General features: G+C 49.5%; 1 protein-coding gene across 1 annotated transcript in view; it reads right to left on the bottom strand.

Annotated features, from left to right (window-relative positions):
* Positions 1 to 18,152, bottom strand: part of BRS3 (bombesin receptor subtype 3) — a 203,679-nt gene extending 185,527 nt beyond the window's left edge. The window contains exon 1 of the mRNA XM_078685954.1: positions 17,692 to 18,152. Within this exon, the coding sequence (XP_078542080.1) occupies positions 17,692 to 18,152 (461 nt within the window). The remainder of the gene's footprint in view (positions 1 to 17,691) is intronic.
* Positions 18,153 to 24,052: the final 5,900 nt, after the last annotated feature.

Here is a 24,052-nt window from a genome sequence, read left to right as displayed (position 1 = left end):
TGTAATACATTTATGTATATTGCTGCAGAATTAGTCTCTCGTGTACATTTGACCCTGTTTTTCAAAATTTTCACTGGGTGGGGGGGCACATTCTCTGTTCCTCCCTCAATGAAAACAGTTGCGCAATCAATAGACACAAGTACATTAGAAATTGATATCCATTCACAATCTACAGCCGTCTTAGAAGTTGTAAATTATTGTATACATTTACACCTGCCTGACCCTTGAACGTTATACATAATTGGGGCCCTGCTGGAATAAGCTTAAACTACAAAATGTGTATGAATATTTTCACCTAAATAGCAGCTCTACAGTGCAGTCAAACACAGTTCTATACTATAGGTCCAAATGATCATGCCCATCAGAATAAATAAGACTCTGTATTGCTGTATATAAAAAAATCTAAACTAGAGAAAACAAAATACATGGTCTTTAATGCCAATTCCACAAACTGCCCACACCCAATGATGGATGATAGACCTTTGGAGAGGGTCCATATTTTTTATTATTTGGGCCTCTCTTTAAACGATAAAATGGGGTGGGGTCCCAACATCAATAAGGCCAACCTGAAGTTAACCCAGGTAATCGGGGGAATTTTAAAAGTCCAGAAGAGTTGCGTTCTAAAGGTTATAAGCCCATCGCTAGAAGTCTACAAAGTACAAGCTAGGTCGGCTTCTTTATATGGGGCCGAATTGTGGGGGCATAGTCCATCTAACACCCTCACTCTAACTGAAAACAATTTCATTAGACAAATTCTGGCTCTGCCAAAAAACACCCCCCTAGTACCTCTAAGGATGGATTTAGATATCCTCCCAATTATGGATGTAATCTCCTCACGTCTGTTGCTCTATTGGCGACAGCTGTGGAGTACTCCAGAGCTGAGCTACTACAGGGAGGAACTAAAAGTGGCAATGTCATCACTGGGGGCTGGGGTAGTATACCCTGGCTGTCCTTTGTTAGGGATTCTTTTCGTGCAATGGGAAGAGAGGATTTATGGTCCATCCCTGAAGAATCCTATTTAGCTATTTCTAAAAAAACTTTGGCAAATGCAGTGAAAGAGTATAAATTGACCAGCATTTTCAGGTTGTTAAACCCACGAGCTTAACACACGGGTTTTTGGATTTTAAGTCAAAATATAAATTTGAGCAGGTGTTAGATTCAATACAACCGCCATTAGCTAAGAAGTTGTTTTTGTAATTTAGATATGGGACGCTCCCGCTTCATGCTATAACTAGTAAGTGGGTGGGCGTAACCCATCGCATATGTCCTGGATGCCTAGTGGAGAAAGAAACAGTAATCCACGTAAAGTTCTTCTGCTCAGCATATAAACAGGCTAAGTCTAAATGGGTTATACAACAATATAGAAACTTAGGCATTAGGAACTATCGTGAATTCTTTAGGATCCTAAAATCTGATACTGACCCGGCCTGTGTTGTTGTAATCTCGAAATGTCTCTTTGCTATGTAGTTTAAACGAAGGTATCTACTAAAACCTGATCTGATTATAAGTAACAACTAGCTCTTTCTCTTTCACCTGTTCTGATCACTCATTTTGTAATAATTAAGCCTGTAGGCAGGTACTGGGAGCTAAATCTATGTGAGAGATAGAACTCCCTGCCTGCTGGCTGGTATATTGATCCTGGGCTTTTTAAAAGATATTGGATGTTTAATTACTTTTTTTAATATATTTTTTACCTTAAATTGTATTTTTAATGTATGTTTTAATTCAATGAATTTGCCACAAATGTCTATTTTGTACTTTCCATTTTCTATAGTGGCTTGCTTATTTTCACGTTTACATTCCAGTGTTCGCTTTGATTTTGTACCTTCTCCTTTTGATATTGTAAATGTAAATGTGCTTTTATGGCTGTAATAGCCGAAATAACGTTTTTTTTTAATGATGAAAATGATATTGGATGGGAATTAATTATTACAAAAGTACTTTCCATTGTGAAAATGTAAATTAGTCATTAGGGAAGTGTTGGAACCTGGGATGTCAGGTCACCTAGGGTAGCCTGGCCTAGGGTAAGACATGCAATTCTAGAGGCACAAGTGTGAAGGTTGCAAACCACCCAGCAGCAAATCCACGCAATAACACATAAAAAGGACGCTACACCAATGTTGGAAAAATATGTGCTGGTTTATAAAAATAATATCTCTGCTCTTTTGTTTCAAAATTTTACAACTTAGGTCATTTCAGTTTGTCTTGGAAATAATAACTAAACTTTTAAGCTGCTAAGGCATATTATCCAGCATTAACAGTACATTGCATTTAGTCAGGCATTTTAACCATATCTGGCAGGTAACACTTATACTCTAACAACTCAGATGAATATACACTGTACTCTGTCTTACTCCTCCCTGAACTTTAGGAGTACTCAGCTATCCACCACTTCCCCCTCAACACCTCTATTTACTCGCAAGGTACACATTCAATGAGAGATTTCAGTTGTCCTGGACTCTTACATGAGCGCCAGCAGCTTCTATGAAGAACTCTTCCCCTCCCACTTGATCACAGTGAAGGGCGACACTAACAGTGAACTAGGGCACTTTTCATGTGCACTAGAACTAGTTTTCCTCAGAGGGGAAAGACCTTTTCCTGAATCCCACTCTTCTAACCCTTAAGGTGATTGAACTCTGGGAGTGCTCAGTCTTCCCCTTCACCCACTCACTCCTCACTGTCTGGTGGGCTGCACTGCCAAAGTCTTCCAGGATCGGGGCTGACAGGGGACTCCTTCGACGACCCAGTCAGTAGCTGACGAGTCCGCTACCTTTCCCCAGCCGGCTGCTCCACTCGGTGCTGGCGCGGGGAAAAACAACACCAACTACCCAGGCACTCGTGACAGGCTTCCGCCCCTCCCCTCTGCTCACCGCCGCTCCTCCGTGTTGGAGCTCACGCCGGGAAAGGGGATGTAGGCACGGTGAAGCGCCGGTACTTGCTCCCTCGACGTTCTCCCTCCCGCTGGTCCGGGACGTCTCTCACGCAGCGGTGCAACCGCGCAGGTGCAGGAGACTAGTGGCACAAGGCGGGAGGCGGTTCCGATCTCCTGACACTGAGCAGCGTCTCTTTCGCGGGCCTGCTCACTTCCTTGCCCCTCCTTCTGGGGATAGCTGCATCAACTCGGGCATGCGCAAAGGCGCCATTTAACAGTATCTCGCCCTCGCCTTCTCCTCATAACAGGGGCGCTGCACCGCAACGCGACTGGAGCGCGGTAGGCGCCCCCGGGGTCCCGCTCCCGGAGGTGACCTCACAAGGTTTCTCAGGCTCAATGGATCCTGTCTCCACACTCCACCACCTCATCAGTCGGGAGGTTGACGGCCCACTATAAGTCCAGACACCGGTAAGGGAAGTCCAGCGCTACCCAGGCCAGGAGCTTACTTCTTGGCCTCAAAAGGGAGGGGGGTCCAAAGGGGCTCTTTCACTATAAAGCCACCGAGCACTATTCTAGTACTAGACCACCAGCCCTCCTTTCTGAACAGACATAGGGGCACAGGGGACCCCTTAATTCAGTTCCCAGTGCAGGGTCCTTCTCAGCTCCACAGGCTACGGGAGTTAACCCCTTCACCTAACTGTCCAGGGTCAGCAGGATGAACTAACTTGGCTAGGACAACAGGTATGGGGGGTGAAAAAACCTAGACAGAGGGCTACCCTTGTAGAGCAATCCACCCTTCAGGATCCTACCCATACCAGACCTCAGCCTTCACTCTAGCTGCTCCTCACTGACAGACAAAATGGCTGTCCAGCATTCCGCCTTTTATACCAGACCTGAGGCGGAAGCCGGGCTCTGGCGGTACGCGCCAATTTTAAAATTGTGATAGTTGTTTTTACTTTGTGTTGTGTTGAATAAATAACCTGCCAAACAGCTGACAATAGTCATCCTACCTCTTGCCACGCAGCCGATTAAGCGCTGTCGCGGTAATTGTTTGCTTCTTGTCCAGCGACCGCCATCGCTGGCGTGCTCGCTAGCCACGCCCCCTTGAGGCCACGCCCCCTGCCCTACTTAAAGCGCCGCGTTGAAACGGACTTTCAGAACCTGATCCCAGACCTGAGGCGGAAGCCGGGCTCTGGCGGTACGCGCCAATTTTAAAACTGTGATAGTTGTTTTTACTTTGTGTTGTGTTGAACAAATAACCTGCCAAACAGCTGACAAAAGTCATCCTACCTGATCCCAGACCTGAGGCGGAAGCCGGGCTCTGGCGGTACGCGCCAATTTTAAAATTGTGATAGTTGTTTTTACTTTGTGTTGTGTTGAATAAATAACCTGCCAAACAGCTGACAATAGTCATCCTACCTCTTGCCACGCAGCCGATTAAGCGCTGTCGCGGTAATTGTTTGCTTCTTGTCCAGCGACCGCCATCGCTGGCGTGCTCGCTAGCCACGCCCCCTTGAGGCCACGCCCCCTGCCCTACTTAAAGCGCCGCGTTGAAACTGACTTTCAGAACCTGATCCCAGACCTGAGGCGGAAGCCGGGCTCTGGCGGTACGCGCCAATTTTAAAACTGTGATAGTTGTTTTTACTTTGTGTTGTGTTGAACAAATAACCTGCCAAACAGCTGACAAAAGTCATCCTACCTGATCCCAGACCTGAGGCGGAAGCCGGGCTCTGGCGGTACGCGCCAATTTTAAAATTGTGATAGTTGTTTTTACTTTGTGTTGTGTTGAATAAATAACCTGCCAAACAGCTGACAATAGTCATCCTACCTCTTGCCACGCAGCCGATTAAGCGCTGTCGCGGTAATTGTTTGCTTCTTGTCCAGCGACCGCCATCGCTGGCGTGCTCGCTAGCCACGCCCCCTTGAGGCCACGCCCCCTGCCCTACTTAAAGCGCCGCGTTGAAACTGACTTTCAGAACCTGATCCCAGACCTGAGGCGGAAGCCGGGCTCTGGCGGTACGCGCCAATTTTAAAACTGTGATAGTTGTTTTTACTTTGTGTTGTGTTGAACAAATAACCTGCCAAACAGCTGACAAAAGTCATCCTACCTGATCCCAGACCTGAGGCGGAAGCCGGGCTCTGGCGGTACGCGCCAATTTTAAAATTGTGATAGTTGTTTTTACTTTGTGTTGTGTTGAATAAATAACCTGCCAAACAGCTGACAATAGTCATCCTACCTCTTGCCACGCAGCCGATTAAGCGCTGTCGCGGTAATTGTTTGCTTCTTGTCCAGCGACCGCCATCGCTGGCGTGCTCGCTAGCCACGCCCCCTTGAGGCCACGCCCCCTGCCCTACTTAAAGCGCCGCGTTGAAACTGACTTTCAGAACCTGATCCCAGACCTGAGGCGGAAGCCGGGCTCTGGCGGTACGCGCCAATTTTAAAACTGTGATAGTTGTTTTTACTTTGTGTTGTGTTGAACAAATAACCTGCCAAACAGCTGACAAAAGTCATCCTACCTGATCCCAGACCTGAGGCGGAAGCCGGGCTCTGGCGGTACGCGCCAATTTTAAAATTGTGATAGTTGTTTTTACTTTGTGTTGTGTTGAATAAATAACCTGCCAAACAGCTGACAATAGTCATCCTACCTCTTGCCACGCAGCCGATTAAGCGCTGTCGCGGTAATTGTTTGCTTCTTGTCCAGCGACCGCCATCGCTGGCGTGCTCGCTAGCCACGCCCCCTTGAGGCCACGCCCCTTCCTTCCCCTGTATTATGTGCCAGGGCAGGAAGCGCAGCGGACGAGCGCAGCGGGAGCGCCGTTTGCGCGCCGAAGGCGCGCCTAAGGCAAGCCCGTCTGCGCCCGTCATCGCCAGACCATCGCCTCTCGCCAGTCCCCCTGGCTCGCCCAGGCCCTTTCCACGCATTCGCTATGACGGTAAGGAACTCTTACACCTGAACCCCGACCAAAAATGCTCCAACGCCTCTGGCACCTTAGGTCTTACGCATCTTCACTGCAACCGCTGCCATTTCTCGACTCACATACCCACTAGGGTGCGGAGTGACCCTCTAAACACAATAAACCCGACATTGACGATACTTCAACTCAACTGCAGATCCCTCGTTAAACACCACCCTGAGGTGAATACGCTGCTCCAGGAGGAAAACCCTGACGTACTGTTTCTATGCGAAACATGGCTCCGAGACGGCATAACCACCATCCCCAACTTAACGCTCCCAGATGAGTTCCACCTGGTCACCATCAACCGTGAATCCCGCGGCGGCGGCATCGCAATTATCTATAAAAGACACCTGACTTGTTCTTTCATAAAAGAACCCCTCCAAGACTGTGAATGCGCCCAATTTAAAATCAGTGTGACCCCCCAATTTACGCAATCTGGCCTTTACATTTATCGCCCTCCAGGCCAGGCCACTAGATTTATCAATGCCCTCCTCGAAACGACCACAGTGCTCATCACTAAATCCGCCAACTTCACCATCCTAGGCGACCTAAACTTGCACTTTGATGCAACTGGCGACCATACCATCACCAATCTCCTCGCAGACCTCTCGGCTCTGCAACTTAACTCCCTAGTCCTCACTTCTACCCACATAGCTGGACATACCCTAGATCCGATTTTTTCCAATATACATGAGGCAGCTACAGATATCCCCACCCCTTTGGGATGGACGGATCACCATCTTGTTAAACTGAGCATTCCAGCACCTCAACGGCAGATCAGAACTGAATCCAGTCAGCGTCTAAAAAGACCCTGGCACAAACTCTCCCCCCTCGCCCTACAGGAAACCCTTGGAGAGTTCCAATACGATGCGAACCAGGAAATAAATACGACCTATACCTCGTTCACCAACTGGATCAGCAACGGCCTCGACACTCTTATTCCGGCTAAGTTGACCAAAGGACGTAATACTCCTTCCAACCCGTGGTACGACGACACCCTTAGGGCAATGCGCAAGGAGTGTAAAAAAGCCGAGCGCCTATGGAGGAAACATTACGATAACCAGGACAAGGCATTTTATCTATCTAGGCTTAAGACCTACCATAAAGCTATCAGATCTGCCCGTGCTTCTTTTTATTCCAACAAAATCAACTCCAATACGAACCCATCTAAAATCATTTTTAAGCTAGTGAAAGAGCTCCAAAACCCTAGGGCGCCCCTACCTAACATTTCTTCCCATGAGCATTGTGAGCAGCTCGCAACATATTTTGTTGAAAAAGTCCAGAAAATCTATGCGTCCTTTCCGCAGATCGCTCCTGTCTGTGGAGCTCCTAAGACCACAGATCTCGATTTCTTACCTCTGTCCCAAATTTCTGCTATCACCGCTGCAGACCTGATCAGACTAGGTAAGAAAGTGAAATCTGGCTCCCCAGCGGACCCCATGAGTCCCTCCCATTTCCTGGACTCGATGGACTTTTTCCTATCCCCCATGCTGAACATTCTCAACCTCTCCTTTTCTACAGGATCTGTACCCATAGCTTGGAAGCAAGCGTGGGTATCTCCGATAATTAAAAAACCTACCCTTGACCCCTCCAAACCAGAAAATTTCCGGCCGATATCCCTTCTCCCCTGGATTTCCAAAATAGCCGAAACCCATGTCAACAATATTCTTTCGAAACATGTGGAAAACCACGGAATTCTAGACCCTTCTCAAAACGGCTTCCGTGCAGGCCATAGTACGGAGTCTGCCCTACTGGCCACTACGGAGCATCTCAGGACGATTTTGGATTCCGGTCAAAGTGCTGCGCTGATCCTTCTTGATCTTAGCGCAGCCTTTGACACGGTGTCCCATGACATCCTTCTAAAACGTCTGGAGATGACCGGGGTGACTGGTCTTGCCCTCGCATGGTTCCAATCCTTTCTCAAGGATAGATCCTTTAAGGTGTCGGCTCCCCCATTTCTTTCTAAATCCCACCCCATCGCTCAAGGTGTCCCCCAGGGATCAGCGTTGAGCCCCTCCCTCTTTAATCTATACGTCCAGCCACTTACAGACGTGGCTAGAGAGTGGGGGCTCACGCTGGTCTCGTACGCCGACGACACCCAGCTGGTTTTCACCCTCTCGGAAAGCCCGTCCCCCGTGGCATCCAAGTTTAAAGAGGGTATGACTGCTGTGGCCCGCTGGATGACGGACAACTACCTCCAACTCAACGCCGGTAAAACCGAGGTGCTCCTCCTAGGCCGTAACATCAGCCTATGGAACGAGCACTGGTGGCCGTCATCCCTAGGCGCCACCCCACTCCCCAAAAATTGCGTCAAAAATCTGGGAGTCTGGGTGGATGCCAACCTTAGCTTCCAGACCCACACTAAAAAGGTGGCAGCCACCTGCATAGGCCTTCTAAGGAACCTCAGGCCCATACTCGGGCTTTTCGATTCTAAAGCCCGCCAACTTATCGTCCAGGCCACTATTCTATCGCGCCTGGACTACGCTAACGTCCTCCTTTTGGGAGCCAACAAAGCGGAAACTGCTAGGTTCCAACGTATCCAAAATGCGGCAGCCAGAATGCTGATCGGCCTCCCACGCAGATGTTCAGCTAGAGCTACTATTCGTAAACTCCACTGGCTGCCCGTGGATCGTCGAATTCAATTCAAGGCCTTAGTCACGATCTTTAAGATCGTTAAACTAGGAAATCCCCCGCTGCTTCGTAACCTTGCCCAACCTTACGTTCCTAGCCGTGATTTGCGTTCTGCCAACCAACTCCTCCTGACTATCCCTAGGACCCGGCTCTGCCGAACTGGAGGCCGTTCCTTCAGCGCTCTTGGCCCCAAGTTGTGGAACGATCTCCCCCTCAGCATTCGCTCCATTGACTCTCTCCCAGCATTCCGCAAAGCAATTAAGACTCATCTCTTCCCCGCTCCCTAGTCTCCCCTTTTTCCCCCTCTCCCCTCAATCTGTGCATCTGTTCTTAGCGCCGGGACACCCCTTTGCCGGGGTAGCTGTTGCGCTTCACCAAATCCAGAAATAGAAATAAAATAGGCTGACCCTCAGGAGTCCAGAAGGGACCAGAAGGTTCTAGAACGCCCTATTCTACTCTATGGGACAGGTTCTGGGTTTGGCAGTTAGGGCAGTTGGTAGCCACCATTTTGTGGTTCCAACTATTCCTGTCAGAACAGGCCTCTAGGCCTGAGGTGAAAAACTAGGAGGGGGGGAAAAAGAACACCTATCCCCTTGACCAATACCTAGAAAAAGTTAGTGGACAAAAATGTATTAAAGGTATGAGGGGCAAAAAGGGGACAAAATAAATAATAATTTGGAGGGACTACGCAAAAGGCCAGACAGGTCTAACACACGTCCCCCCCAGCTGAAAGTGGGGAGAACTACCCAACCCCTTGGGAGTCCTCATCACTAAGGCGGAAATACCTGGAGAGACCGTCTGCATTGGCGTGGTCCACTCCAGGCCGATGTTCCACCCGGAAGTCCATTCCCTGTAGGGAGATGGACCACCTCAACAGCTTGGGATTCTCCCCCTTCATCTGCATTAGCCAACGAAGGGGGCGATGGTCAGTTTGAACCAGGAAGTGCGAGCCAAACAGGTATGGCCGCAGCTTCTTCAGAGCCCACACCACCGCAAAAGCTTCCCTCTCAATTGCACTCCACCTCTGTTCCTGGGGAAGCAGTCTCCTGGATAAGAAGACCACAGGCTGATCCAGGCCCTCTTCATTTAGTTGCGATAACACTGCCCCAATGCCATGTTCTGATGCATCTGTCTGGACAATGAACTCCTTGGAGAAGTCTGGGGCCCTCAGGACCGGTGCTGCACACATTGCCTGCTTCAGTTTCTCAAAAGCTTGCTAACAAGCTTTCGTCCAAACTACCCGTCGAGGTTGTTTCTTTGAGGTGAGCTCTGTGAGGGGCGCTACAATAGTGCCATATCCCTTCACAAAGTGACGGTAGTAGCCTGTGAGGCCCAGGAAAGCTCGGACCTCAGTCTGTGTCTTGGGGGGTTCCCAGGCCATGATTGCCTCAATCTTCGCCTGCAGGGGCTGCACTGACCCCCTACCCACCAAGTGTCCAAGGTACACAACCGACCCCTGCCCAATCTGGCATTTGCTGGCTTTGATGGTCAATCCAGCTTGTTTCAGGGCCTGGAGAACTGCTTGCAAATGTTGTAAATGGTCCTCCCAACTGCTACTGAAGACAGCGATGTCATCCAGGTAAGCAGCAGAGAAACTCTCCATCCCAGAGAGGACCTGGTTCACCAGCCGCTGAAATGTGGCAGGGGCATTTTTGAGCCCAAAGGGCATCACGCAAAATTGGAAGTGTCCCTCAGGCGTGGAGAAGGCTGACCTTTCCTTTGCTCCATCTGTCAAGGAGATCTGCCAGTACCCTGAAGTGAGGTCAAAGGTACTTAGATATTGGGCAGCTCCTAGCCGGTCAATTAATTCATCCGCCCTAGGGATCGGATGAGCATCAGTCTTTGTAACTGAGTTCAGTCCCCGGTAATCCACACAGAACCTCAGTTCTGGCGTGGTGCCCGGTGGAGCGGCTTTTGGCACTAGCACCACCGGACTGGACCAAGGGCTGTTGGAAGGTTCTATCACTCCTAGCTCTAGCATCTTGGCAACCTCTCCATGGATGCTAGCCTTCACCTTGTCTGACAGCCGGTAGGTCTTTGATTTCACTGGGGGGCTGTCTCCTGTGTCCACATCATGGGTACACAGGTGGGTTCTTCCCGGGACAAGGGAGAACAACGAAGAGTACTGCTCCAATACCTGGCGGCAATCCTCTCGCTGCTCAGGAGTTAGGGATGGGGAGAGAATCACTCCCTCCACCGACCCATCCTTCTCTTGAGACGAGAAGAGATCAGGGAGAGGCTTGCTTTCTGCTTCCTCGGCACCATCAGTCACCATCATCAGGATGACCTCTGGCCTCTCATGGTGGGGTTTGAGGCGATTGGCATGCAGCACCCGTAGGGGCTGTCGAGGGGTCTTAAGATCCACCAAGTAAGTGGCCTTACCCTTCTTTTCCAACACCTCAAATGGGCCTGTCCAACGATCTTGAAGGGCACTTAGATCTCCAGGTTTCATCACCCACACTTTCTGGCCAGGCTCCAACTCCACCGGGTGAGCATTGTGGTCGTACCATTCCTTCATTACTGCCTGGCTGGCCTCCAAGTTGTCAGAAGCTTGCTTCCACAACTTTGCCATTTGTCTCCGGAAGGCCAGCATGTAGCTCACCACATCCTGAGGAGGCTTTCTGGGAGACTTTTCCCATCCATCCTTCACCAGGCTAAGAGGTCCACGCACAGGGTGCCCGTACAACAGTTCAAAAGGGCTGAAGCCCACTCCCTTCTGCGGCACTTCTCGGTAGGAGAACAGCAAACAGGGCAGGAGGACGTCCCATTTCCTCCGTAGGCTCTCAGGCAGACTTCTTATCATGCCCTTCAGGGTCTTATTGAACCTCTCTACCAGTCCATTGGACTGGGGGTGATAAGGAGTGGTGAACCGGTAAGTCACTCCACACTCCTTCCACATCGCCCGCATGTAAGCTGACATAAAGTTGGTCCCCCTGTCGGACACAACTTCCTTGGGGAATCCCACACGGGTAAAGATCCCCATCAGGGCCCTAGCCACCACAGGTGCAGTGACAGTCCTCAGAGGAATGGCCTCTGGATACCGTGTGGCATGATCCACCAGAACAAGGATAAACCTGTGACCAGCTGTTGTTGGTGGATCCAATGGCCCTACAATGTCGATGCCCACCCTTTCAAAGGGGGTGCTAACGACTGGAAGTGGTTCCAGGGGAGCCTTCAGCTTCACCCCTGTTTTCCCACTGGCCTGGCAGGATACACATGTCCGACAGTAAGTGTTGGACGCCACTTTCATTTGAGGCCAGTAAAAGTGGAGGACAAGCCGAGCAAAGGTCTTGTCCTGACCTAAGTGTCCTTCCAAGGGTATAGCATGAGCCAATTCCAGCAGAAAGGCTCGGTATTGTTGCGGGACTACCAAGGCCTGTGATGAGCCAGGTAAGGGTACCTTGGGTTCACTGTAGAGGAGTCCATCCTCCCAGTAAATATGGTAGTATCCCGTAACATCACCTGCTGCCTGGGCTTCAGCCTGACGCCTCAGTCCCTCAAGGGTAGGGCACTCCCTCTGCCCCTTATAGAATTCCTCTCTGGTAGGTCCTCCCTCCACATGCCACTCAGCAGGGATGGGTAAATCCTCCAGAGAGTCTACTTCCCCCTCCACAGACTCCTGGTCCACCACTGCAGGTGGCCGATCCGTCACATGGGGTGCGGAAGCCGAAGCAGGTTCTTCCTGTCTTCGGATCTGTCCCTTTTTGGCAGCGGGTTGGGCCATTGTTCCAGGCTCCAACCCAGGCGAACTCCCTCTCCGGGCAGCCGCAGACCGTGTGCTCACACAGGCCCAGTCAGGTGTACCCAGCATCGCAGAGTGCGTCCGGTATTCCACCTCTCTCCAAGTGTTGTGCTCCATGTCATTCCCCAGCAGACAATCAACTGGCACGGCAGGGCTTACGGCAACTCGAAGTGAACCTGCAACCCCTTCCCACTCAAAGGGAACCTCAGCCACTGGATAGTGGCCCATTCTGCCGTCAGCCATCGCGGCGGGGTGGAGTACATGGGGAACCACCTGCTCTGGAGACACCAGTTGACTTCTCACCATAGTCATACTGGCTCCTGTATCTCTCAGAGCCTCCCCTCTCTGGCCATTGATGGTGACCCATTGCCCATACTTAACAGTATTTGGGGGCACCTGGATCTTTGGGACCATCTCCCGTTCTCCCAGGGACACTAAGGTGACACCCGCCCACTCACCCCCCTTATTTAAGGGCAACTCCTCCCCGAGCGCTACACTAGCTACTCCCGGTGGTTTTCCTCCGGTGGGAGGGGGTGGTCTCTTTGGGCATCTGACATCTCCCTTATAATGTCCAACACCACCACACTCAAAGCAGTGGAGAACCCTTGGCTGCTGGCTTTGGCCAGGATTAGGGTTTCTGGGCGGGTTTGCCCTAGGGGTAAAACCTGTTCCCTTCCCTTGGAAATTGTTTTGGGGACCTTTAGTGAACTCCCTCTTTTTATCTCCCCCCTCCTTCTTCTGGGGGGCGCCCTGTCCGGCCTTTTGGGAATCCCCTCCAGTCCCCTTTGAGGACACCCGGGTACTTGCCCAGATGTCCGCCTCCTCTGCAAGCTTCCGGGGATTGGTCAGCTTGCTGTCCACCAGGTGTTGGCGCAGCTCGGGAAAGCATTTCTCGAGGAGGTGCTCTTTCAAAAATAGATCATACAACCCCTCATAATCCTTCACCTCACTGCCCTTAACCCAGCCCTCCAATGCCTTACGTGCGTAATCAAGGAAGTCCACCCAGTTCTGGGTGCTTAACTTGTGGCTCCCCCTGAACTTCTGGCGATACCTTTCTGGGGTAAGCCCAAACTTCCTTACTAATGCTAGCTTCATGGTGGGGTAGTTGGTTTGCTCCCCTGGTTCCAGGGCCAGCAAGGTGTCCCGACCAGTAGGAGGCATGTACTTATACAAACCACCCCCCCAGTGCTTCTCCTGCACCCCATGGGCTCTTAAGGAGACCTCATAGGCAGCCAACCATTTGGCTATGTCATCTCCCTGACTAAAGCTAGCAATAAGGTCTTTTGGTAAATAGGGTCTGGACTCCCTGGCTGTCTCTTTGGATTCGCTGCCACCATTTATTACAGGAGAGGGCCCCCATTGCAGGGCCTGGAGTTCCAACTCTTTCAACCTGAACTCGTGAGCCATCCTCCGCTCCTCTTTCTCCTGCTCCAGCTTAGCCAACTCCCATCTCAATTGCCTTTTTTCCCTCCTGTCAGTAAGCTCGGCTTCAGTTAAGCTTTCCCCAGAGGCGCTACTGCCCTTGCTGGAGTAGGACACTGGTCCTGGGAGTAGGTTTTCCCCCTCAGAGTGGAATAATCCCTCTATCTCCACAACCGTGTCCCGGTCTGCCCCTTCATCCTCCTCCTTCCCTTCTTTGTGTGCCTCCACCCAAGCTCTGAGACTGGTCTGGAGTTCCCCCTTCTTGGCACCATGCTTAAAAAATACCCCCATTTTCTGGCAAAAATCTTTCAGCTGAGCCACAGAATAGGTATCTAAGTTTTCTAGTGCAAACTCCATTTTACAACAGGAAATACCAAGTTATACACACCAGGAAATTAGAGTTGCAAGGGCAACCTAAAGCTACCTCCACCCCACCACCAGGAACAAATTTGGAAAAACAAAAGCACAAATTAGGAGGGCCGCTAGGAGAAAACTCCTGGTGTAGGCTAGTGAATTACGCTCAATTACTACTGAGTAGCTGCAACCACAGTCAGGATCCCACCGCTAGACACCAACTGTTGGAACCTGGGATGTCAGGTCACCTAGGGTAGCCTGGCCTAGGGTAAGACATGCAATTCTAGAGGCACAAGTGTGAAGGTTGCAAACCACCCAGCAGCAAATCCACGCAATAACACATAAAAAGGACGCTACACCAATGTTGGAAAAATATGTGCTGGTTTATAAAAATAATATCTCTGCTCTTTTATTTCAAAATTTTACAACTTAGGTCATTTCAGTTTGTCTTGGAAATAATAACTAAACTTTTAAGCTGCTAAGGCATATTATCCAGCATTAACAGTACATTGCATTTAGTCAGGCATTTTAACCATATCTGGCAGGTAACACTTATACTCTAACAACTCAGATGAATATACACTGTACTCTGTCTTACTCCTCCCTGAACTTTAGGAGTACTTAGCTATCCACCACTTCCCCCTCAACACCTCTATTTACTCGCAAGGTACACATTCAATGAGAGATTTCAGTTGTCCTGGACTCTTACATGAGCGCCAGCAGCTTCTATGAAGAACTCTTCCCCTCCCACTTGATCACAGTGAAGGGCGACACTAACAGTGAACTAGGGCACTTTTCATGTGCACTAGAACTAGTTTTCCTCAGAGGGGAAAGACCTTTTCCTGAATCCCACTCTTCTAACCCTTAAGGTGATTGAACTCTGGGAGTGCTCAGTCTTCCCCTTCACCCACTCACTCCTCACTGTCTGGTGGGCTGCACTGCCAAAGTCTTCCAGGATCGGGGCTGACAGGGGACTCCTTCGACGACCCAGTCAGTAGCTGACGAGTCCGCTACCTTTCCCCAGCCGGCTGCTCCACTCGGTGCTGGCGCGGGGAAAAACAACACCAACTACCCAGGCACTCGTGACAGGCTTCCGCCCCTCCCCTCTGCTCACCGCCGCTCCTCCGTGTTGGAGCTCACGCCGGGAAAGGGGATGTAGGCACGGTGAAGTGCCGGTACTTGCTCCCTCGACGTTCTCCCTCCCGCTGGTCCGGGACGTCTCTCACGCAGCGGTGCAACCGCGCAGGTGCAGGAGACTAGTGGCACAAGGCGGGAGGCGGTTCCGATCTCCTGACACTGAGCAGCGTCTCTTTCGCGGGCCTGCTCACTTCCTTGCCCCTCCTTCCGGGGATAGCTGCATCAACTCGGGCATGCGCAAAGGCGCCATTTAACAGTATCTCGCCCTCGCCTTCTCCTCATAACAGGGGCGCGGCACCGCAACGCGACTGGAGCGCGGTAGGCGCCCCCGGGGTCCCGCTCCCGGAGGTGACCTCACAAGGTTTCTCAGGCTCAATGGATCCTGTCTCCACACTCCACCACCTCATCAGTCGGGAGGTTGACGGCCCACTATAAGTCCAGACACCGGTAAGGGAAGTCCAGCGCTACCCAGGCCAGGAGCTTACTTCTTGGCCTCAAAAGGGAGGGGGGTCCAAAGGGGCTCTTTCACTATAAAGCCACCGAGCACTATTCTAGTACTAGACCACCAGCCCTCCTTTCTGAACAGACATAGGGGCACAGGGGACCACTTAATTCAGTTCCCAGTGCAGGGTCCTTCTCAGCTCCACAGGCTACGGGAGTTAACCCCTTCACCTAACTGTCCAGGGTCAGCAGGATGAACTAACTTGGCTAGGACAACAGGTATGGGGGGTGAAAAAACCTAGACAGAGGGCTACCCTTGTAGAGCAATCCACCCTTCAGGATCCTACCCCTACCAGACCTCAGCCTTCACTCTAGCTGCTCCACACTGACAGACAAAATGGCTGTCCAGCATTCCGCCTTTTATAGGCTGACCCTCAGGAGTCCAGAAGGGACCAGAAGGTTCTAGAACGCCCTATTCTACTCTATGGGACAGGTTCTGGGTTTGGCAGTTAGGGCAGTTGGTAGCCACCATTTTGTGGTTCCAACTATTCCTGTCAGAACAGGCCTCTAGGCCTGAGGTGAAAAACTAGGAGGGGGGGAAAAAGAACACCTATCCCCTTGACCAATACCTAGAAAAAGTTAGTGGACAAAAATGTATTAAAGGTATGAGGGGCAAAAAGGGGACAAAATAAATAATAATTTGGAGGGACTACGCAAAAGGCCAGACAGGTCTAACAGGAAGTATTTGATTATACCAATAATTATGTATTCTAATTTCATCACATGCATACTAATCTTCACTATGGGTTCCCATATAATACCATTTTGTCTAGATTAGATTGTTTCTTGTCCAGATATTTTGGGATCATTGAAGCAAACCTCTTTATGTGATTACAAGCATATAAAAAAATATATCCGAAAATGATGGTCTTAGAAATTGTACTCTAATAGCATGATAGTGTATTATCATGACTCCAGAAACTGTATGACTCACTACGCTTATAGCTGACTGATCACTGGTACAGAGCTCCCAGAGAATAGTGCACAGTAGGAGCCTCAGTGCCTCGTTAAAGCAGTAAGCGCTATACAAATAGCCACACCATGCTACGTGCACGGTTACACGTTCACAGTGTAGCGGTGACTGATCTAAGTTCAACCCTCGAGACAGATCGACGCTCCGCTGCAGGTGTCCGCAGCTCGTTTCATTTCAGTCACGCGCCCCAACGATTGCTTGTGCGTCAACGGAAAACGTACGTCGCACTTCAACGCCAGTGTTTCCTACCCACGTCCTTCCAATTAACATTTCGGGCCATGATTTTCAAGCAACAGCGCAACCTACTGTTTATGGAGTTTATTTCGTATTTTAGACCACGACGTTGAAATTAATATTCTCATAAATATCACTGCTGTCGTCATCAGCAAACGAGAACGATTTCCGAATGCATGTGCTCCAAACAAAGGCAAAAGGGAATCATCGAAAGCATTGTTTAGATATGAAAATACCACACTGCAAGTTTTAATATATACTTTTCTTTTGTAAATGGCAGGCTACCGGACTTCAGATCGGGTCAGTTTACATGTGAGCGTGTATATAATAAAAATGCAACCCATATTTTAATTTCCACTGGATGACCACTTCCAATTTCTTTATGTAACCCTACCACTTATGTGAGTTTACTCCCGACCCACACCTTGCGCATTTTCCACGAGACTCCCTACCTACACTAACTACATTCTGCATTTTCCATCTGTTCTATGAATTTACTGAACACATTTCACCACTAGATGGCAGACATGCACCAATTTTTTTTCTCACTACTACTACTACTACTTCTACCACCCACTTCGGTTCCTTGAGAAACAATGCGATTGCCGTCCAACCAGTTGCGTTAAATAGTAAATGAATCAAGAATCTGTAAACCTAATTTCTTTCGTGACATTCTCTTACCGGGTTAAACTTATCACCATATTGTATAATTAGCATCTTAGACCCGTGGTTGTTTATCTATGCTTCTTTAAAGAAAGTCATTACATGCAGTCAAACTTTTAAGTTGTACCTCGCCGCAGAACACAAGATGAGAAATGAATAAAAAGGCACGGGCGCGGATTCTCTTGAAGTGAAAGTACGACGCACCTGTCGGCGCTGAGCACGGTCAGCGTGAAGACGGACACCCCCACCGAGGTGAGCTGAATGAAGGAGAGCGCCTTGCAGCCCGCGCGGCCGAAGGACCAGCTGTCCGCGATGTAGCGCGTGGCGTCCACCGGCACGCACGTCAGCAGCAGCAGCAGGTCCCCGAAGGCCAGGCTGGTGATGAAGATGTTGGGCACCGTCTGCATGGACTTGATCTTGAAGAAGACTTTGATCAGGATGACGTTCCCCAGGAGACCGACAGAAATGATCAGGGCATAGGCCACGGTGATGATCGTCACGACCTCCAGCCCCGGCGAGGGATCCTCGGCGCGCTCTTGGTCCGCGCTGGCATTGCCAGCACTTCCTGTGGCGTCTCCGGTACAGTTCGCATCTGTCGACAGAGTCTGATTAAACGGAGAAAAGTCTTCTAATGACATTCTTCCCGAGGCGCATGCAACGGTCATCTGTCCAGCGCAGCCCAGCTGAGACTAGTTTAGCACCTTGACCCCACGTGTCAGCTGGCCCCAAAGTGCCTCGATCCGTTCACCCGCGAGACACGAGGCACCATCGCGTGTATCCGCGCTTCTGACTCCTGAAGGGTCCTCAGATAAATTGCTTCACACAATCTGAGCGCTGAACAGTGTGGGAGGCGGGGGTCTGTGTTTTTTTATTGGTGTTCAGCTTCAGGGGTGCATTGGAGATACATTTCTTTACTTCCTGATTTGCAGTTCATTAGCAGTCCTTCTAAATAATTTGAGATTGTTTAACATATGCACTTTTTCAGATATGCCAGACATATAATCGTTACTAACAGGCTGGTGCACACACATTATAGAATATATTTTTAATAACGAGGTGCATTTGCAAATAAAAGAACACATTTACAGTCGCATTCATATTTTAAAATCCAAGAAAAGTGAAAAATAAAAATTCACAGAACCTTCGCTTAGAACCGTAACTTGCTGATGGTATCTCTGATTCGAATTTCATCCTACAAAGGGCGCTGGCGCGGCCCTCTAAGAGAGTGAACCCGTCCATTACTTGTTGTATGGTTTGACTAATAGCCTTCTTTGGTATGTATTGGGTCCAGCCTGGTCGCTGCCTGTAGAAAGATGTGTCTTAATTACAACAGAAGTGACAAGGATGGGGGACAGTGACGGTGAAAGTTATCCCCTGCTAAGAGGAGAAAAAGTGAGGCGCTCGGTTTCAATGTTTAACACGTTTTACTGTCTCTTAGCTAGGACTGTACCTTCTGTCATGTTGCTACTTAGGGCGGGCCTGCATCCAGCGTGTTGTTATGTATTTAATGAAGTTGTTGGTGTGAAGGAGACGTCTGTGTGATGCTTGTCTGTAGGCAGGATGAGTTGTGTGACGGTCGATGTGAGTGCATAGGGTCTGAAAACAGTCCGAACACAATTCAAAAAACATGCAGAAAATACTGTGGGAGTTGGTTTTGGCACATTGAGGCAGGACAAGAGGACGTATTCTTAGACTGAGAAATAAATATGTGTGTGGTGTGGGAAAAAGAACAAGTTTTAAGCATTCATGTGGGGTAAAGTACGGGGCCCGGCCGGACTGACTATTTATTTGACCGGGCATTTCCCCGGTGGTCTGGAGCCCTTTTTGAAAGCCCACGGTCGCTCCGAGATTAATTACAACAATCAGGGGGGTGATTCTTCAGATAGAGAAAGAAACGGAGGGAGGGGGCGGTAGAGGGAAAACGATTGGAGTGGGAGAAGAGAGCGAGGGCATAGAGAGCATGAAAAGAAAGAGAGAGATTGTGTGAGGGGAGGAATCAAGTGGGGCTGGCTTGGGCATTTTTACCAGGGCTGTTTTTAATTCCCAGTCCGGCACGTTCCAAGGGGCCCCCTAGGCACAGTACTCCTCTGCCCGGAGAGCTCCTTAATGAGTTCGAAGGGGACCCCTCCACGTGCCTTGCAAGGGGGCCCCCTCAAGTTTCGTTATGCCAGCGAGAAGAGGTTGATATGATAGGCCAGTAGGGTGTGTCTCACAGCAGGGGTTAATATAGGCTTGAGGGTGTGTAGTCCTGGAGAGTAACGGTGTCGAGCAGACGATGTACAGTTGAATAGGATTTTCAGTTGTTTTTGGATGGCTAGCCGGTGAAAGGAGTTTAGATAGCATCTTACAGGGAGTCTGGAAGGCAGACCTGGCAACTTCTGCGGGGCTACTGTGTGCCACACGATTTCGGCTCCCTTCACACGGTCACACGGTGAGGAGCTCAAATCACATGGTGGCAGGGCTAGCTGAAAACCACTGTAAAGGGTGGGGTTTTAGCTCATTTTCGAAGACAGTAAGTAGCAGATGTACATTAAGAGGTGTGAAAACACCCCAAGACATTGGCGACAGCCTCAATGACACTTTGTTTTGCCTTTTTTTGAAGGGGCGTGGTGGCTTGGTGAGGGGCAGAGTGCCACTTAGATAGCTCTCGGTACAAGGCCCCGCCCTTAGATAGCTCTCAGCACAAGGCACCGCCCCTCCTCACACAGTGGCATCAATTTGTAAGTTGGCAGGTATGGTAAAGTCATAAGTCATAAGTCATAAGTCAAATGCTTTTGTATAGCGCACAATTCACCAAAAAGGTCTCAGGGCGCTTTGCAGTGAAAAACAGCATCCTTGACAAAGTAAAGGGACAGAGGTGGAGATATTAATTAGGGAAGAGCCAGGTTTTTAGATTTTTACGAAATGCCTGGTGATTGGAAAGGGACAAAATATGATGGGGCAGTTTGTTCCAGAGTAGTGGAGCTATGTAGGAAAAGGACCGACATCCATTTCGCGATGTCCGAGCCCATGGCTTTACTAAAAGGGATTTGGAACTAGATCTTAAAGCTCTGGACGCGTGATACCAGACCAGTTTTTTCTCTAGGTATGTAGGCCCAGTGCTATAAAGGAGTTTATGAGTCAGACTTAAAATTTTAAATTGGCTTCTCTGGCGGATAGGCAGCCAGTGCAGTTGTTTGAGGCTGGGTATAGTAGCTGACCTAGGGGCCAGTCCTAGCACCAGTCTCGCGGCAACATTCTGAAGAGTTTGTAATTTTGTAAGTAAACACTCATTGATGGCGACGAACAGAGCGTTTCCGTAGTCTAAACGGCTTATAATTAAGCCTTGAACCAGAGGTTTTCTGGTTTCTAGAGGTAGCCATTTACAAAATGTACGCAATTTATGCAAGATCCCGTAGCAGACACCTGATACTTGATTGATGTGTGTTTTCATGGAGAGAGCGCAGTCGATCGTGATTCCCAGGTCGCGTACCACCTCTTTAGGTTCGGGGCAAGGTCCTAGTTCTCGGGGCCACCAATCCTGTGACCAGACTTTCTTGGCCTTGCCAAACAGTATGATTTCTGTTTTGCTATAATTAAGTTGGAGTTTATTTTCACACATCCATTTGCTGATGTTGATCATGCACTGTTTGAATCTAGTACTGGTTTCAAGGAAATCAGAGCTGCAGGTGATGAGCACCTGAGTGTCGTCGGCATATGACACTGTTGTGAAGCCATGTGATTTTATGATGTTCGCCAGTGGAGTGAGGTATAGGTTAAATAGCATGGGGCTGGGAATTGACCCCTGTGGGACTCCCACGGTGAGAGGTGTACTACAGGATACAAGGGTGTTGACCTTGATGTAAGTAAGGCGGTCCGCGAGATAGTTCTCAAATCAGGATAGGGCCTTGCCTCTGACACCCATCTCCCACAGCCGATGTTTGAGAACGCTGTGGGATATGGTGTCAAAGGCCGCCAATAGGTCCAACAGGATCAGAACTGCGGACTCGCCTTTATCTAGGGTAAGTCGGATATTGTCCACTATCTCAATTACTGCTGTTTCGGTTCCATGGGCAGCGCGGAAACCCGACTGAGAGGGGTCCAGAAGCGCATGCGTTTCAATATAGGTGGTAATGCGTTTATTCACTAAATGTTCCAGTACCTTACCAAAGTAGGGCAGTAGAGAGATAGGTCTGTAGTTGGACGGAATGGTGGGGTCACTAGTGGGCTTTTTAAGAATCGGTTTGACCCGAGCCTGCTTCCAACTACTGGGTATAGATGCTTGCTCAAAGGAGGTATTAAAGATGTTAGTAAGAGAGCTAGCCAGTAGCGGGAGTATCTCACTGCACTTCCGTGGGGACAGCAGATCAGTGGGGAGCCTGATTTAATTTTCCTGAGAGCTTCTAGCACTTCAGTAGTCGTAGTGGGCTCAAATTCTGTAAGAAGCGGTGTTCCTGTGGTTTCAGTAATAGTGGAATTGAGAGGGGGTACCTCACTATTTTGGGGTGCATCTTGGCTGGTAGCTGGAAATGTGGAATAGATCAATTTGATTTTATTGTCAAAATAAGACGACAACGAGTTGCCCCACTCCAAGGTGGGGTTAAATACTGATTGTTCCACCTGAGGGATAGTAAATTCTTTCAGTATTTTGTAAAGCTCTTTACTGGAGTGAGACGCTTTATTTATCTTTGGGTGAGATAGAGCGTTTTTGCTGCTTTTATATTTTTTAAATAATTAGAGTGTGTCAATTTGTAGTTCTTACGGTTTTCCAGCGTTCTGGTTTTTCTCCACAACCGTTCCGCTGATCTGCTGACCATTTTTCTTTTTTTAGATCATCAGTAAACCAAGGGGACGCGATGGTTTTTACGTTTACATTTGTTTCTGGAATGATTTTATTGAGTGTGTTCTTAACGCATCATTGCTTCCAACATATGTTCCATGCGGGAACGCTTTGCGCCACGTTTACTGGCCATATTTTCTAAGCCAACAATTACCAGGTAACTCACACCCTGATCTGCAATAACACCGCGAGCACAATGTTATTTGCCACCTAAATGGGGACCTATCCAGGCCCTTACCTGCGCAAGTTGGGGGTACACAGACTGGCCATAAGCACCGCGCAACTGGGACCACGCCACACCAGCTAGCCTGGGTGTTGGGCGAGCAAACTCTAGCCCGGCGGCCCTCAGAAGCAGTAAAGTGCAGGCCTGCCTGTGTCCCCTTTCAGCGATGTCCACTGCCTTGCTCCTTGTTGTGCTAGTATGCAGAGCACCCTCTATGTACTCCTACGATGAAAAAACAAGATTAGCATATGTTGTGGACACACAAGCAATAGAACTTATTCGAATCCTGCAGTTGTGGTATTCACCGAATTAATTCCTGGGTGCCACACACCTTTACCTTCCTAAGTGATCTCACTTAGCAACCGCTGAAATTTTTAAAAAAAGTATGCAGATTTATGTAGCGCAAAACCCGACCCGAAGGTAATAGAGCGCTTTACATGAGCACCAGTAACAATACACATTCAGGCACCAGTTTAAAAATGCCCCCCTCCCTGCCCCTACAAGTTATTTTCTAACTAAGGGGATGGGTTGATTTGCCCCATGTCACAGGATGCCAGTATTCTTGTAGAGGAACCACTTTATTTATTATCGAGCACCGGATTGCTAAATGATTTGCAAGAAACACAATGATGCCAGCGCTTTTCTTCCGCAGTCAGCGCACAGAAATTCCCGAATCTGGGTACTTTAAATTACATAATGCGTTCTACAAAACCACAGCACCTATTAACGTGCCAACGTGCCACCTCCGTTTGATTTGCTCAGAAAACACAGTGATGCTCACAATAAATCCTGACTCTGGACACTTCAAATTACTAATGGTGTTCTATAATAAAGCCATAGCGCCTATACTAGTATTGTGAGAAGCCTGCCGGTTCCTACCAAAATCTCAACATGTGTTCTGTATCAGCTGCCGATACGCCAACTGGGACCAAATTTCCCGACCAGTACCTGCCAAGCACGTGCGTGTGCCCTACTTTAATCTGGCACTAAACCCGCTCCGTGAGACCAGAAATCCGCTGGCTCCCATTCTCAGCAGCACGCCCCTGCAGGCTCGCACGGTCCACAGAGATTCTTCTCCGATGGTCACCGCTCACAGCCGGCCCGCTCCTGCTGCACGAAAGATCCGCTTGCTCAGGCTCTACACCGCACGCCAAAACAACCTGCAGAACAAAAACAAAAATAACGCCGACCACCATCCAGTCTCGAAGAGAGTGAAAACACCCGGGCACCAGCAATGACCTGAAATACAAATGAAAAAAGATGACCGCATCCAAAAAGGCTGATGTTGGGCAGGCCTGGAAGCGTGGGAACTAGAGAACGCCTCCTGCGCTTCCCAGCCTTTTAAACCCCTGTACAGCCAGACCAGGTCGAACTGGCCTGACCCCAGCTCACCCTTGACCCGGAAGCGATCCAATTGCTTCCGGGTACCCTGGGAGCCTTTTGCACCAATCAATGGTGAGGCGCGCTCACCGCGTCACGATGACACGGTGGGGTGCGCCCCACCATGGATCGCAGGTGAGGGG

The sequence above is a fragment of the Lissotriton helveticus genome, chromosome 4_1 (genome assembly GCF_964261635.1).
Source record: "Lissotriton helveticus chromosome 4_1, aLisHel1.1, whole genome shotgun sequence".
NCBI classification, from domain to species: domain Eukaryota; kingdom Metazoa; phylum Chordata; class Amphibia; order Caudata; family Salamandridae; genus Lissotriton; species Lissotriton helveticus.
Note: the sequence above shows the minus strand (reverse complement) of the source record. Positions and strands in the feature narration are given on the sequence as shown.